Here is a 15,947-nt window from a genome sequence, read left to right on the forward strand (position 1 = left end):
ACAGAGCTAGACTCCGTCTCCAAAAAAAAAAAAAAAAGACAGCCTTTTCAGGTAGAGGCCTGTGTGAAGCCGTGGAAGGCTGGGTGTGTCTGGTATCTGGGTGCATGCGGATTCCTGTGCCTAGACCTGTGTCCCCACCTGACCTCACCCTCCCTGTTCCCAGGCCTCCCTGTCATGCCACTCCCGGGGGTAACAAAGAAATGGCTTGCAGAGAGGATGTAATTCACTATTGCCTTGACCTTTCCAACTAAATTATGACAATAAATCCCTTCCCCACTTTTGAAATCAATTACACAGGAAAGAAGGAGCAGCAGCTGCCAAAGCTGGGCCTGGGCCCAGTGAGCCTCACCTCGTACTTCTTCAGCGTTTCCTTCGCCTTGGCTTCATCGCCTTTCAGGTCCTCGATCTGCCTTTGAAGCTGAGCAACTCTCTGCTCCAGCTCTTCGCTTCTTCCCTGCAGCTTCTCATTCTCCTCCTGCAGAAGCTTCACGCGCATTTCGGTCCCTGCCTGGTCTTGCTCTGAAGTGTTGCTCCTGCTGGCCAAGACCTCGACATTCTGTTAAAAACACAGAGTAAATGAACAAGGAGACTGGTGTCAAGGAGCTGTCCCCAAGCTGAGAGAATGGCTGCTGGCATTTATGAAAAACCCATTGTGCCCACTCAGCCAGGCCCTGTGCTGAGCCAGGGGTCGGCAAACGGCAGCCTACAGGTCAAACCCAGCCCTCCACTTGTTTTGAAAAGTGCAGTGTTATTGGAACAGAGCCACGCCCGTCCTTTTGCACGTTGTCTGTGGCTGCTTTCAAGCTACAACAGCAGGGCCAAGTGGCTGCAATGGAAACCCCAAAGCCTATAGTGTCACAAAGGCTAAAATGTTGACTCTCTGGCTCTTTTTAGAAAGAAAAAGTTTGCCAACCCTTGCCTGTGTTAAGATCCTTACATGGGATTTCAACCTTTTAACAATTTCAGGTGAGTGCTATTCTTCTCACCATCTTAAATATGAGGAAACTGACACTTGGATAGTTTAAGTAACTTGTCCAAGATCACTTAGGAGGAATTACATTCAGGCAGACTGAATCCAGAAGCTGTCTTCATAACCCTCGCTTTCTGACATGCCCATTTCCCTGCCCCATTTGCAGGGGCAGGGTCTTTTTTTTTAGATGGAGTCTCGCTCTGTCGCCCAGGCTGGAGTGCAGTGGCACGATCTCAGCCCACTGCAAGCTCTGCCTCCCGGGTTCACGCCATTCTCCTGCCTCAGCCTCCCGAGTAGCTGGGACTACAGGCGCCCGCCACCTCGCCCGGCTAATTTTTTGTATTTTTAGTAGAGACAGGGTTTCACCATGTTAACCAGGATGGTCGCGATCTCCTGACCTCATGATCCACCTGCCTCGGCCTCCCAAAGTGCTGGGATTACAGGCGTGAGCCACCGTGCCTGGCCCGGGCTTTTTAATAGAAGCTCTTGAGGAAGAGCAGCTTCGGAGTACAGGTTTTTTCATGTCCAGTAGAAAAGAGAAACTTAAATTAGCTTAAATTAGGATACAGTTCATAGTGTAAGTTCTAGGTATGCTGCACACAATTCACAACAGAAAGGAATGACAGTCTCAGGGTGGTTATTGTTGATTCCAGAGGTCACAGGGGCTTTGTATTCTTCGGTTTAGCAATTTGAAGTGATGTTAAAAAAGTGAGTTAACACTTGTCCTGCCCAGCATTCCACCTCTGCAGGCAGATCTCTTGCCTGACCTCCATTTCTCCACTACTACAAAGATGCCAATATCAGCAAATCTTATGCCTACAACACAATGCTACAGATGCTTGCAATAAAAGAAAGGCCCAGGGAGGACAAGGTTAGGCTTTGAAAGTCTGTATCACAGCCCACGTGGGAGAAGTATCTGCTAGAATTGCTCACTTGTATAGCCTTTGGATCTTTTGGAAAGATCTTTACATCTCTTAATAGTACAGTAAGCTTATTATCCTGAACCTAACCAGTTAGAGAGTTTCAGGAACCAGAGCATCGTTTCATGGCCCAAATGTTTAATTCTATACAACAGAGAAAGTCCATCAGAGCCAAGCAACTGAGTTAGAATGAAGTTAGCTGGCATTGCTAGGAGAAAACTAAGGTGTCAGGCAGCTGGGATTTCTCAGGTCTCTCAGGATATCATCTCCTAACGAAACCAGCAAGGGGACATGTCACAAAGATATACAGAGAAGAAATAAAGTGTGGTTGAAAACTTGAGGAAGGATCTAAAGAATCCAGTAACTGGTCAGACCAGGGAAAGAAAAAGTCTAGGTTGCCCATTTCTGCCCAAACTCTCCCATTAACATGTGAGACAAAGTTACAGTTATCAAGACAGGGCAGTACTGGCATGAGGGTAGGCATAGAAATCAATGAAACAGAATTGGGAGTTCAGAAATAAACCCCTACATTTATAGCCAACTGCTTTTCAACAAGGGTACCAAGACAATTCAATGGGGGAAAGAATAGCGTTTGACAAATGGTGCCATGACAATTGGATATCCACATGAAAAAGAATGAAGTTAGACCTCTTCCTCATACCATATGCAAAAATTAACTCAAAATGGATCATAGGTCCAAATGTAGAATCTAAAACTACAAAACTCTTTAAACACAGGAACAAATATTTGTCCCCTTGGGTTAGGCAAAGGCTACTTAGCTACAACACCAAAAGTACAAGTGACAAAAAACGAACAGATAAATTAAGCTTCTTCAAAATTTAAAACTTTTGTGCTGCAAATGATGCCACTAAGAAAGTCAAAAGACAACTGTCAGAATGAGAGGAAATACAAGTCATATATCTAATAAAGGACTCATATCCAGAATATATAAATGATTCTTTAACTCAGTCATAAAAAGATTTAAAATCCCATTTTAAAAATGGGGGCCAGGCGCGGTGGGTCATGCCTATAATCTCTGCACTTCAAGAGGCCCAGGTGGGAGGATCATTTGTGGTCAGAAGTTCAGGACCAGCCTGGCCAACATGATAAAACCCCATTTCTACTAAAAATACAAAAATCAGCCAGGCGTGGTGGCGCACACCTGTAATCCTAGCTATTTGGGATGCTGAGGCAAGAGAACGGCTTGAACTCCGGAGGCAGAGGTTGCAGTGAGCCGAGATGGGACCATTGCACTCCAGCTTGGGTGACAGAGCAAGACTCCATCTCATAAAAAAAATAAATAAATAATGGGGAAAGGCTCTGAACAATATACAAAATCCAATAAGCATATGAAAACATATTCAGCGTCATTAATCATTAGGGAAATGCAAATTAAAACCATAATGCGATACCACTCCATATCCACTAGGCTAGCTACAACAAAAAAGACAGATAATAACAAGTATTGGGGAGAATTTAGAGGAATTAGACCCCTTATACATTGCTAGTAGGAATGTAAAATGGTGCAGCTACTTTAGAAAACAGTTTGCCAGTTTATCAAAATGTTACACAGAGTTACAGTATGACCTGGCAATTTTACTCCTTGGTATATAGCTAAGAGAAATAAAAACAAAGGACCAGGCACAGTGGCTCACACCTATAATCCCAGCACTTTGGGAGGCGGACAGATTATCTGAGGTCAGGAGTTTGAGACCAGCCTGGCCAATATGGTGAAACCCTGTCTCTATCAAAAATACAAAAAAATAGCCAGACGTGGTAGTGGGTGCCTGTAATCCCAGCTATTTGGGAGGCTGAGGCAGGAGAATCACTTGAACCCAGGAGGCAGAGGTTGCAGTGAGCCAAGATCACGCCATTGCACTGCAGCCTGCGTGACAAGAGTGAGACTCCATCTCAAAAGAAAAAGAAAAAAGAAAAAAAGAAAAAAACATATATCCACATAAAAACTTGTACATGAATGTTTATAGCAGCATTATTCACAGTATCCAATAAGTGGAAGCAATCTAAATGTCCATCAAACAGCGAATGGGTAAACAAAATGTGGCATATCCATACAATGGAATATCATTTGGCCATTCAAAGGAATGAAATACTGATACACACCACAACATGGATGAACTTTGAAAATATTATCCTAAAGAAGCCAATCACACACACACACACAAACCCATATTAACATTTATATGAAAGTCTGGAATAGTAAATCTACGGAGACAGAAAATAGATTAGTGATAGCCCAGGGCTGCTACAGGGAGGGATATGGGGAAGGGGCCAGGAGTGACTGCTAATGGGGATAGAATTTCTTTTTAGGGGTGATGAAAATGTTCTAACTTTGACTGTGGTGATGGTTGTACAACTGTGTGAACATACTAATACCACTGAATTGTACACTTTCAATAGTTGAATTATATGAATTACATGCTATATGAATTATATCTTAATATAGCTATTTTTAAAAAAAAAAAAGGTAAACAAAAGTTAAGGGAAACCTGGGGCTGGAGTAGGGATGGTGGAGAGAGATGATGCATTTACTCCAGTGGTTTGGAGGTTTGCTGAGATGTTAGAGAGGGGAAGAAGAGGCTCAAGACCATCTGCCCAAAGCTTTCAGTAAAGCAAAGAACACTTCCATGTGTGGTCAGCACCCTTTCATTCACCCAGAAATCTCAGGAAGAAAGAGGATACTGAATAACAGACCTAGTTTAACCTGGATTGGGGCCTAACTAGCACCTTCGCATGTTAGATAAGGGAACCTGGACTGAATTGTGATGTTTAGAACTTGGCATGCAAGTTCTTCACTCAGCTTACGGCTGGCAGGGATTTATTCCAATCCTAACTTTCAGTGGCATGGCCTGAGTATGACTCTAGCAGACCTTATGTGTATTGAGACACTTAGTCCTTTTTTATTATTATTTGTAAAGTGATACTATTTTTTTCTATGTCTTCACATTATGTTTACAAATAATTTAACATGAGCCTGTGTTAGCAAATCTTCCCAAAAGTCCTCTCCCATTTTCATGCTCCCGCACCCCCACACACCCAGCTCACTATATAAAGCCCATAGAAGAAACTTTCCTTTCCTGAAACCATACCTAATTCACCTGCAGTAGTCATGGAATCTAAAATAAAAATCCTATCCTTTTGTTCAAGGCAAGTACTACAGGTAAGTTCTTCTCCATGACTTCCCAGTGAAGAAAAGAAACACGGCGGAGAGGACCTTCAAAGTTCTCCCAACTCTGAAGTGCTCTGATGCTTGCATCTACGTATCATCTTTTCCAGATGAGACTTTGTGTCTCATGGATGTGGCAAAGGCAGCAGAACTGCACCAAGACAGAGCTGGTAAAGAGCAACGCAGGTGGACGGTCCCTGGGGGCAAGTACTGCTGAAGTCATTGAAGTTGCTGGCGTTGTTTCTATGATTCTCTGATCCCAAGTCCTATATGTCATGACAATATTAGAGAGGAAGCACCATCATAAATAAAACCAAAAAGCACACAGTTTTTAATAATTCATTTGGCTGTAGCATATCACCTATGTGATGTCTGGTTTTAAAAGAATTATATGGATTTGCATTTCAATATTTTAACTACTATTCACTTGTACAGGTAGTCAATTCCTCTGCCACTCCAAAAAGCTGGAAGTACCACATCAGATTCATCACCATGAAGGCAAAAGTAACAAAACTGTGCCATTTTCTATCATTTTTCAAGGTTGGATCATCACTAAAAATTACACCAAGATTATTTTTTCAGCTATGAGGCAGCCACATCAAATGGTTTGATAACACAGTGTGTGTAATGTGAGGAAACGTATTCTCATCGACTGTTGGTGGGGCTAGAAACTGGTATGAGGCTCCTGGACGGCAATTTGGTAGTATCTATCAAAATGACAACGTACATTTCCTTTGAACCGGAAACTTATCGTCTCTCATTTTATCCCACGTGTGTGGAAAATGACATATAAATGAGATTATTCATTGCAGCACTTTAATAGCAAAAGATTGCATACTACTAAAGGCCAATTAGGTACTAGTTAAATAAATTACATCAGGTCAATGGTATCTTGTGCAGCTGGGAGAAAAAAGAACAAGAAAGTGAGGAAAAAGCAAGAGACAGACTAGTAGACATGGCATGCTTCTGTGTGTATAAAAAAAAGGTAAGGAGGGATAAAGATGTATTTACTTAGCTACACAAGAAACTGGTAACAATGACTGGCTATGAGGAAGGAAACTGGGGCTATGTGGAAAACAGGAGAAGGAAGTTTTCGACTGCAAACCCTCTGGTAATTTTTAAATTTTGAACCATGGAAATTCAACATGTATTACAATTTTTTAATATAAATGTCCATTTTCTTTTAAAAGACTGACCATCAACGGTCTCAGGAACTCAGAGAACAACCCACCTCCTCGGCCAAGTTCTCACCTCCTCCAGCCTCTAGAAACCCTTCCTTTGTCTTTTCATGGGTACTTCTGGGCCATGAAAGATAGCGGAGCCGGAGCCCCAGGAGCAGCTGTACAAACAGAGCATAGCGCCAACTCTCCCACGCCGGTTTACATAGTTAAGCAATTCCTTTTCACTACATATAGCTGGGAGAGTGGAAAAGGCCCAGATGGCCCAGGACTTGCAACTACACGAGTGCTTCCCCAGCTTTTCCACTCCAGCAACCCTAAGGCAAAGGAGTCCAGTGTGGGGTTATGAGAGACATCCAAGGGACTGCAAAGAACCGCTTTCAAGGCTTGGATTTTTCCATTATAAATGAATCTAAATTTTGCATCCAACACCATAGCATTTTTCATTCTACTATGTCTCTTTTTACATCAAGGATACCGTGTTCTTGGTATTCCAGGAAGTGGTGTCACTTTTATCCTGTGACTTTGCCAAGCACTCTCCTCCTTGCCCACCCAGCACACAGACACATGTCCCATCCTGAGTAACACAGACAGAAATCGCCTCAACAATGGAATTCTCATTTATACTTTTAAAAATGCTTCTCTATCTGTTTAGAGGAAACAGCAAAGGCTCTGAAGTCAGCCAGATCAGATCCACACCCAGGCTGTGCCTCTTGCTGGACCTTCCACCGGGCCTGGCCTCACAGAGCCTTGGTTTCCTCTCTGAAGAAGGGGGATGAATTGCCCACCTCGTACATTATTGTAAATATCTAGTTAAATGGGATGACTGCTCTTGTGGTAGCCCTTGTTATTACTGCTAGGCCAACTAAACTCACATCTGCTTCCCAAAAGGGAAGACTTCACACAGCTTACCAGCTGTGGTTTCAAATCGTCACACTTGGCTTCAGGCCACTACCTGCACATTTTTTACCAGCTGAAAAAATCAAGCCTAGACTTCTCAAAACAGAGAACTGAGGTCGTCTAATAGTCCTTCCAGGGAGACTGCACTGCACAAATAAGATGACACCCATCTTATTTCAAAGGTAAGTCCGGTTTCTTGGTTGGCTAATTTATTAAAATCTTAGCCCCATTTCCCAGTCGAGGGTGGTGTGGAAAACTGATGGCATCTAAGAAAAACATTCTTCTAAAACAGCCAAACAGCATGCTTCAACATGCTGAATTGCTAAATTTCCATTACTTTAAAAATAGTTGACTTTTAGCCATATGCTCCAATTACCAATTTTAAAAGAAGGAAAAAAGAAATGTAACAATTGTATCACACATACGCAAGAGAGTGAAATCCCAGTCTTTGCCATACCGCTCATTCATTGCAAATAATCACCTGCCTGCAGGCCGGCACATTTTCCACCTTTTCATGGGTTAACACCCACATTTAGAAGTGTTCACACTGGCCCCTGGAGCCACAGGAGATGAGCACAAAACCCCCCATGGCACCATAAATGGCCCCATCTGCATGTTCTGCCTGACTCGGGAAGCTGAGGAGTGCTCATTGTAGGAACACGGACACCTCGGATAGGCTCACTCCTGATGGACAACAAGTCACCACACAGGGCGAGGGCCTCCTGCTTGTCCCAGTGCCGACCCAATACACAGACATACAGGTTTTACTAATTAACACGGCCTCTGCCACAGCCAGCTTTTGTTTCCTTTCTGTCTCTCTTTTTTGCTGAATGAGTGAAAACAGCTGAGGCGTGGAGGCCGGGGCATCCAGAGAATGGAATGTTGGTGTCAGTTCCATCTCGCTGGCCACCCCCACGCCCCAGTGTGTTGGGGCTGCAGGCTCCCAGCTGAGAGGTACTGGAAGCGTCCCCTAGGTCAGCTCATCTGCTGGGAAATTACTGTCTTCTCACCACCATGGCTGTGGACGTCTGCTTTCATTTGCACAATAAGGGCCTGGGTCACAATAATGCATCCCTTCCTCACTCTGAGAGTGTTAGGAACCAAGTTCCCCATATTGTGTCTTCAGCTTCCCCCTCAACTGAGCAAAGGTCAACTATCCAGGTACCGAAACAGCATATATTTTAGTCTTAACTAGCATACTTCATCCCTTCTCCCAATCATTTGTTAATTTCCGTGGCATAAGGTCTCTAATCTTGGGCTTCTCAAATTTTAATGAATTACCTAGAGATCTCCTTAAAACGCTCATTCTGACTCAGGAATTCTGGAGTGGGACCCAGGACTCTGCATTTCTAACAAGCTCCCAGGTGATGCTAATGATGCTGGTCTGTGGATACCCCTTTGAGCAGTGAGGTCTAGGCTGATGGGACCTTTCTCAGTTCTCAGGACTTTCCTGCAGAGATTTGAGCTGAGCTCCTAACTGGTCAAATCCTTTATGCTTCCTGGTAGGACTCTCAGTGCCTGGGATTCGACGTCAGGTGGCCTGTGCACTACTGCAGGCTTTGCAGCCAGCTCACACTGCAACCTTCCTTCTGCAAGCTCTTGCCCCCTCTGAATTCAGGTCACATCCTTAAAGAAGGTATAATCGGTAATACCTAAACAGATCAGAAAATCAAAAAAGAAAGAGATACAAATCTTTAAAAAGTAGAAATTCTTTTAGTAATGTAAAGTGATGGGTTCCTTCCTTCCTCCTTTTTGATTTGCCTACTTACCATTTTTTGGGCAAGATGGGATTGAGCCATTGCAAAATATTTTTAAATCCCATGCTCCAAGAAGAACATCAGAGTTTCCAAATTTTCTCACTGTATTTATCAAAATTGCCAACACCAATCTCTGCCGACATATCTACAGTTCAGAACTCAGTTGGTTATACAGTGACAAGCTCTTTTTGTTTGTGTTTGGGGGGGGGGGATGCAAATAAACAGTGCATGGGAGAGATGGAAATAAATGTGGTAAAGGAAGTGGCAAAGAAGTAGAGGGTATTCATCACCCAGGTCCCAAATATTTCCAAGGAAGAGTTGATTCCAATGCCAAAAATCGTACAGATCAATATTCAATTTCTTTTTGTTAAAAGATGTGAATTCTAGACCAGACCCCACTAACAATTCACATATGATGACAATAGACAAATCATTTAACTTCCATCTGCCTTCACTTTTCCCCTCTGCAACACGAAAGGGTCAGTCTATCTCCTTTCAATGTCCTGGCCAGCTCTAACAGTCTGGGATTCTAGAATGAACTTGAAGAAGTCACGCAGCATTAGGCAGTCCTGGAATTCAATGAGCTAAGAAGACTAGAGGTTTTACTCCTACTGCCTCATGTTTACATTTTATTTTCAAATGCTGCCATTTAAACCAGATCATCTGTCACAATGTCCCTGCCACAGCATCCAGAGATGAGGGCCATTCTCTCCTTATGGTCACTAACCTGCCATACTCGTGGAGTTTACATATACCTTGCTTAATGAAGATTTTATTTACATCCTGTGTTTTTGTTGCCCTGGTGGCAATTTTCTTGCTTACAGAACAACCTAAAAGATACTCCCTTTTAATCATATTCAATTACCCAGTTTTTCCTATAGCAACTCAGTGACTAGATAGGTTAAAAATGTCTCTGGTTTTCTTCATAATGTCCCTAGGAAATAAGTCAACATGCTTCCCTTTAAAAAACTAGTTAAGATTCCCTCTCAGAGTGGCCTGTAATGAAGATATAGGTCCAAGACAAAAGTTACGACAATAAAATCCTCACATTTGCTCACAGATGCATTTGACACAGTAAACCTGCAGAGATACCCGAGATGGAAATTAAAATACCTGTGACCACAATACACTGCAACTAAATAGACGTGGAGCAGTTAAGTGATTTGATTTTTCCAAAACACAACATGCTCCATAGTTCAGGTCTTGTTCTGTTTATACAAAATGTCCAGAATAGGCAAATCCATACAGACAGAAAGTAGACGAGTGGTTGCCAAAGGATGAGAGAAAGTGGGAATTCAGATGAAAGGGGCTTTATTTGGGGTGATGAAAATGTTCTAGAATTAGATAGTGGTGGTGGTTACCCAAATTGTGAATATATAAAAACCACTGCAGTGCACACTGTAAAATGTTTAAAATGAATTTTGTGTTATATGAATGTTATCTTCATAAAAACAAAAGAAAACAAAAAGAGTGCAGGCCTTGGACTCAGCAGACCTGAACTGGTCCTGCTTGTTCTTGTTGAAACTTCAGTTTTCTCGTTATTCTAAAAATGAATTGAGACATTATGCAAAGCACCTAGCAATGTTTCAGACACACAGTAAGACCTCAGTCAATGACCGCAATACCTTAAGTTTAGGTAGACAAAAGTCACACACCCAGGACTTGAACCCGGCTCTGACTCCTTGCTTGTGACCTCTGCTAGTTGCGACCAGGCTCTTCCAAGTGGGGGCAGTAGCTTGAGGGAAAATGTGTTTCTCTGAAACACAGCCTTAGACTTTCCATTGTGCCTTTGCTTTATTTTTTTTAACACCACTCCTTAGAAAAATTCTTACAAAATGTTCCCCAGTTCCCAGGAGATACAAAGAGCCTTACATCATATTTCTAAGACACCATTTCCCTCACCATGAGAGCCACAGTCTAAGCTAACCTTGTGACCAGCATGTAAAAGTTCTGTTTATAGAACCCAACATGCCCCTGCAGTGCCGTTCGCCTTCAAGGAGCTGCTGGCTGGAGGAAGGGACTCCACCCAGACAATGCCCTGTTTCCAGGGCTCTGCGTCACTTGGAAAATATTGGGGGATGAGAGCCGGGTAAACGCAAGGGTTAGAGTCCCAGTTAGAGCGCTGTCACAGACAGACCACGTGGCTTTACAAATGATTACAAATCAGCTTGCTGTCAGCACACACATGTCCAACAGGTTCAACAGGAATTTTGAAGAAAAAAGATAAACAAGCTGCCAGAGGCTCAATTTGGAAGCTCACAGGCCCTACTCCAGTCCACAGTTCTGCCCTGCACCCCTGCCCAGAAGTCTTGTTATTTGTGAAAACGGGTCCTTCAGCTTTCCCATTTTGCTGCTACCATATATCCACAAATGCTGAAAGAGTCAATCCTGAATTACAGAAATCACGCCATTTTCAGAACTTAAATACAAATGCTGAGGCCAAGAACTTTCAATCCAATGACGCTTCTCATTAGTGCCTCCCTGCAGCCCCAAACAAGACCAAATTTCCATGTAGAAAGCTGTCAACTTTTCTCTTTGCCCCACACTTCCATGGCCACCGGAGCGATGCTAAGCAGGGACTGGAGAAAGAAAAGGACATGGCCTCAGTAGGCAAGAGCCTGGGCCAAGACTGCTATAAGTGTTTAGGCTGACTCTGGTACCCACAGGGTTAAGACACCTGACAAGAGTGACCTTTATTATTTCCTCCTTTAAAGTAGCAGGCTGTTCCCTGAGACAGAGCTGAGCAGACCAGGCTCCTACAAAGCCCACAGTCCCCTGGTTCCTCCTTGCAGGCCAGGCTACCTGGGTCAACAGCCAGCTCTAACTGACTGGCAAGGGGAACAGGGCCAGAATAGAAACGTCCTGATCCTGGTATAGTCACCTGACCACACTGAGGTTTTTGTGCAAGTAACAACTTCTCTAAATTGCAGCTCGGCTTTCTTAAAAAGCCGTGTCCTTAATGGATCCATTCAGGACACGGATCAAGAAAAATGAAAGATAATGGGGCCAAATGTCAAAGGAGGAGTCACTGTATAGACAGCAAACAGTGTCCAGGAAGGAATTACCATGTACCACCCAGAAGTTACAGAGCATAAATCACAGATTTCCGTCTATACAGAGGCCCTGAAGGAGGTGTGGTGACTTTTTGGCCCTCATCCTCTTAGAGCAATTGTTTCCCAGTCATGCTGTTGGCAAGACTCACTCAGTCCCTCCTTTTCAGAATGGAGAATAAAATGTCACTCCCTCCCTCAAAAAAAGCTGGGACAGACAGAGGGGGAGGGATGGAGTAACCAAGTCTAATCTAAGACCTTCCCCAGGACTGCTCTAGGGCCAGCCCTCATCTGTTTTAAAAAGGAGCCATCTTGGGGTGCTGACCAAACAGGCCCCATGAATCACTGTGGGGATCATTAGTGCTGTTCACCTAATACTTCCAGTTCTTCTCTCCTCCAGGCTTTCCTGGCAGACATCCATCTGCTTTCCTGGCAGACATCCATCTGCTTTCCTGCCCCCTTGAAGTCAGGAGTGGCCATGTGACTAGCTTTGGCCAAGAAAATGCAAGAAGAGGCATGTGTCATGTCCAGGTACAAGCTCCAAGAGCCCATTAGTGATTTACCATATCCTCCTCCTACCCCACTGCAGAGATCGCCAACACCTGGGTCCCCCAGGGACTCAGGAACAAAGCGACTAACTCCAACCCCGCCATGACTAGATGTGTAGCATGAGCAAGAAACAAGCTTTTCTTCGTTAAGCTATAGAGCTTTGGAGGCTGTTTATTATTGCAGCATCATCTAGCCTATCACATCATGTAAAGACCTACTATTATACTTGCAGATTCAACCCACCCAGCTCACATCCATTAAAAACAAAACCTGGAGTTCATCACAAGCTTCAGCCCCAAGGACAAGTGGGGCTATAGCAAGGAAAGAGCCTGGACTCCCAGAGTCAGACAGACTTGAGTTTAAATCCTGGCTCAGCCGCCCACCAACCATGCAACTCTGAGCCCGTCGATTACCTTTTATTGAGCTGTAATCGCCTCCACTTTGAAAGGGCAATGATAGCACCTGACATACAGGGTGGCAGTGAGGATGAAATGTAACGTGTGTAAAATACATAGCATGTGGCCAGGCGTGCACTGTGCACTGAGTAGACAGGAGTGATTCTGCTAACCCTCGTCATCATTGTCATCATCATCGTCCTGCTTTTGTCAATGACCAGCAGTGAACCCGGAGGCTCTGTTTCCTGCTCTGTAAACTGGAAGAGCAATGCCATGCCACTCCCAGCGTGAGAGTATCTAAGGAAGTACTCAGTGCAACGCCAGGCAGGGCGCAGGGGCAGCTGCTCAATAACCGTGAATACCCCATACCACCCTGATATGATTTGGCTGTGTCCCTACCAAATCTCAACTTGAATTGTATCTCCCAGAATTCCCACATGTTGTGGGAGGGACCCAGGGGAAGGTAATTGAATCATGGGGGCCGGTCTTTCCTGTACTAGTCTCGTGATAGTGAACTAGTCTCACGAGATGTGATGGGTTTATTAGAGGTTTCTGCTTTTGTGTCTTCCCCATTTTCTCTTGCTGCCGCCATGTAAGATGTGCCTTTTGCCTCCCACCATAATTGTGAGGCCTCCCCAGCCATGTGGAACTGTAAGTCCAACTAAACCTCTCTTTCTTCCCAATCTTGGGTATGTGTTAATCAGCAGCATGAAAACAGACTAATACACACCCCTTCCACTCCAAGCCTTTAGCCAGCCTGCCCTGAGCGAGCCCTGGAACACTGCAGGCTGATGAAGCTGCAACACCTGCCCCACACACATCAGGGGCCCAGTCCTCAACTGGTCCACTCTGGGCTTCAGGTTGCCCTCCAGGACCTATCCGATGAGAGTCTCACTCCTTCCACCCCTAGCCAAGTCACCTGCTGTCATTTACTGGACCACAAGCACTGCATCTGCCAGGGTACTCTGACCTTGGGGACCCCAGCCTAACCCCTAAGATACCCACATCTACCCAGGTGACTTGTGATTTTAAGAAGCCCTCTTGGGTATGAGTCACAGAGACTTGGCCCATCCCTGGGGCCAGCTCATCAGGAGTAGGGGGAGGTCCCCTGCCAAGGCTCCTACTGACCTACTGTTGAGGATCTGGAGAGCCTGGCAGCCCCCGCCTGGCCCTGGCTTTGACAATTAACGGTGTTATAGCAAGGCTCTGCGGAGTAAGACTTCACATCTAGGAAAACCTGCCATGGGCCATAAAATCCCTGGTCACACACTAAAAGCATCCCACATTGTGCATCCTTAGGCGGTAGCTTAATGGAATGCTATGTCTGGTACTGACGTATCCCAACCGCACTGGGACCTCTGAAAGTGGCCTAAATAGAAGGAACACTGGAGGCTGAGCAGGAGTGGGTGTCTTGGTCCCAGGGCAGCCCCTGGGTCGGTCTGTGTGACCTGAAGCAGCCACAACTTCTCCAAGCCTCATTTCCATGACTATAAAATGTCACAGAAGAGAATCCAATTAAGGATTGAAGTACCCACCACTGATTGTCTGCAATCACTGAATGTACAAGTTGAACAAGGTACACTGCCATTTTTAAAGAGTTTAAAGTCCCAGAGAGAGTTCAACATGTTCATAAGTGAAATCTAAGTAATCACTACCTGAAGACAGGCTCATGAGCACACTGGTCTGAGGTCTCTAAGGTCACAGCCATCTCTGCGATTAACCGCACGGCAGATAAAGGTTATTTCCTCTCTCTGACCTACCAAAGTTTCCATTTCTCCAGATAAATTAAAACAGGCCTGTATTTCATTCATCTTACCCATTCATAACGTCACAGAGCATCAGCATTATTTGAGACACCAACTTTCTCAGGTTGAAACCCTGATTTGAATTTCCAACACTTCCTTCCACTTTCCCTGCTATCTCTGGAAGATAAGCAGCCATTCAGTCTCTGCTCTGGGGGCTGGAAACACACTGCCTCTCAAAACAAGCCTTTCCATTTTCCCACAGCTCTCAGGCATGGAAACTTCTCCTTCACACTGAGCTGACGTTTGCATTCCTACAATATCACTGAGACCAGCCAAGGATGGTTTAGTGAGACCTTCCTCCAAATGAGAGCCTTTCAAACACTTAAGCCCACCCTCATACCATCCTGTCTTTCTTTTCCTCTTAGGCTAAACTGTCCAAAGTCCTTCCTCACTTACTGGCAGGTTGTACCAAGTCTTCTCTCAAAGCATGGGGGCCAAAATCAAAACAATGCTCCCTGCAAATTGGGCCTATCAGCATCCTGATTACCAACGGCTCTAGGCTCCTGAACAGTCTCCCAGAGAACAGAAGAGTCAGACCCCACACAGAGGCTGGAGATAAAACCTGGGGCTTGAACTAAAGACTACCAACCAAAGAAAGGCCCCACCACCTCTAGACACGCAGACACCCACGGGACCCTTCCCAGAACTTCCCCTCTGTGAGTGCCGCTGCAGGGTCCATCGGGGCAGTCAGGGCACTGCTGCTGGGGTCCCACTCCTGCTCCCATCTCTTCCTTAGCTGCCAGTCCCTTTCCTCTTTCCTCCCCATCTAGGTGCCTCCAATAACCCTCTGGCTCCTGTGCAGCTCTCAGATGGCTCCTAGAGGTCACCCCTTGCCCCAACCCCATCCCCTTTGCTGGTAAGTTGTACCTTGACTTCTGGGGAAAAAATCAGACAACACCCTTTTCCTTTAGCCTCCTCCCACTCCCCACTTCTTCTCTCCCACTATGGTCAACACCCCATCTCCACCTCTCACCCCATCCCATGCCAGGCTATGCCTGGTGAACTGGACAACAAGCCTAACTCCCCACATAGGCCTCAGGTGAGTTGCTGCTTGTATCCCCTGAGGACAGGGCTCTGGCTGGGCAGGCATCACTAGATTTACTGAGTGCTCAGTCTATGCCAGACACCGACTATGTGCTTTCCATGAGTCGTCTCATTGAATTCTCATCGGTTTCCCCCTGAGGGAGGCACTACTATTAACTATTATAATCCTTTGCTTCTAAGTGAGGAAACTGAGGT

At 44.9% G+C, this 15,947-nt stretch overlaps 1 protein-coding gene across 1 annotated transcript in view; it reads right to left on the reverse strand.

Moving 5' to 3' along the window:
• Nucleotides 1-15,947, reverse strand: part of CGNL1 (cingulin-like 1) — a 135,373-nt gene that overhangs the window by 36,934 nt on the left and 82,492 nt on the right. Inside the window, exon 9 of the mRNA XM_011940571.1 lies at nt 350-556. Coding sequence (XP_011795961.1) covers nt 350-556 — 207 coding nt within the window. The remainder of the gene's footprint in view (nt 1-349; nt 557-15,947) is intronic.

Source organism: Colobus angolensis, unplaced genomic scaffold, assembly GCF_000951035.1.
Source record: "Colobus angolensis palliatus isolate OR3802 unplaced genomic scaffold, Cang.pa_1.0 Scaffold19, whole genome shotgun sequence".
Lineage (NCBI taxonomy): Eukaryota > Metazoa > Chordata > Mammalia > Primates > Cercopithecidae > Colobus > Colobus angolensis.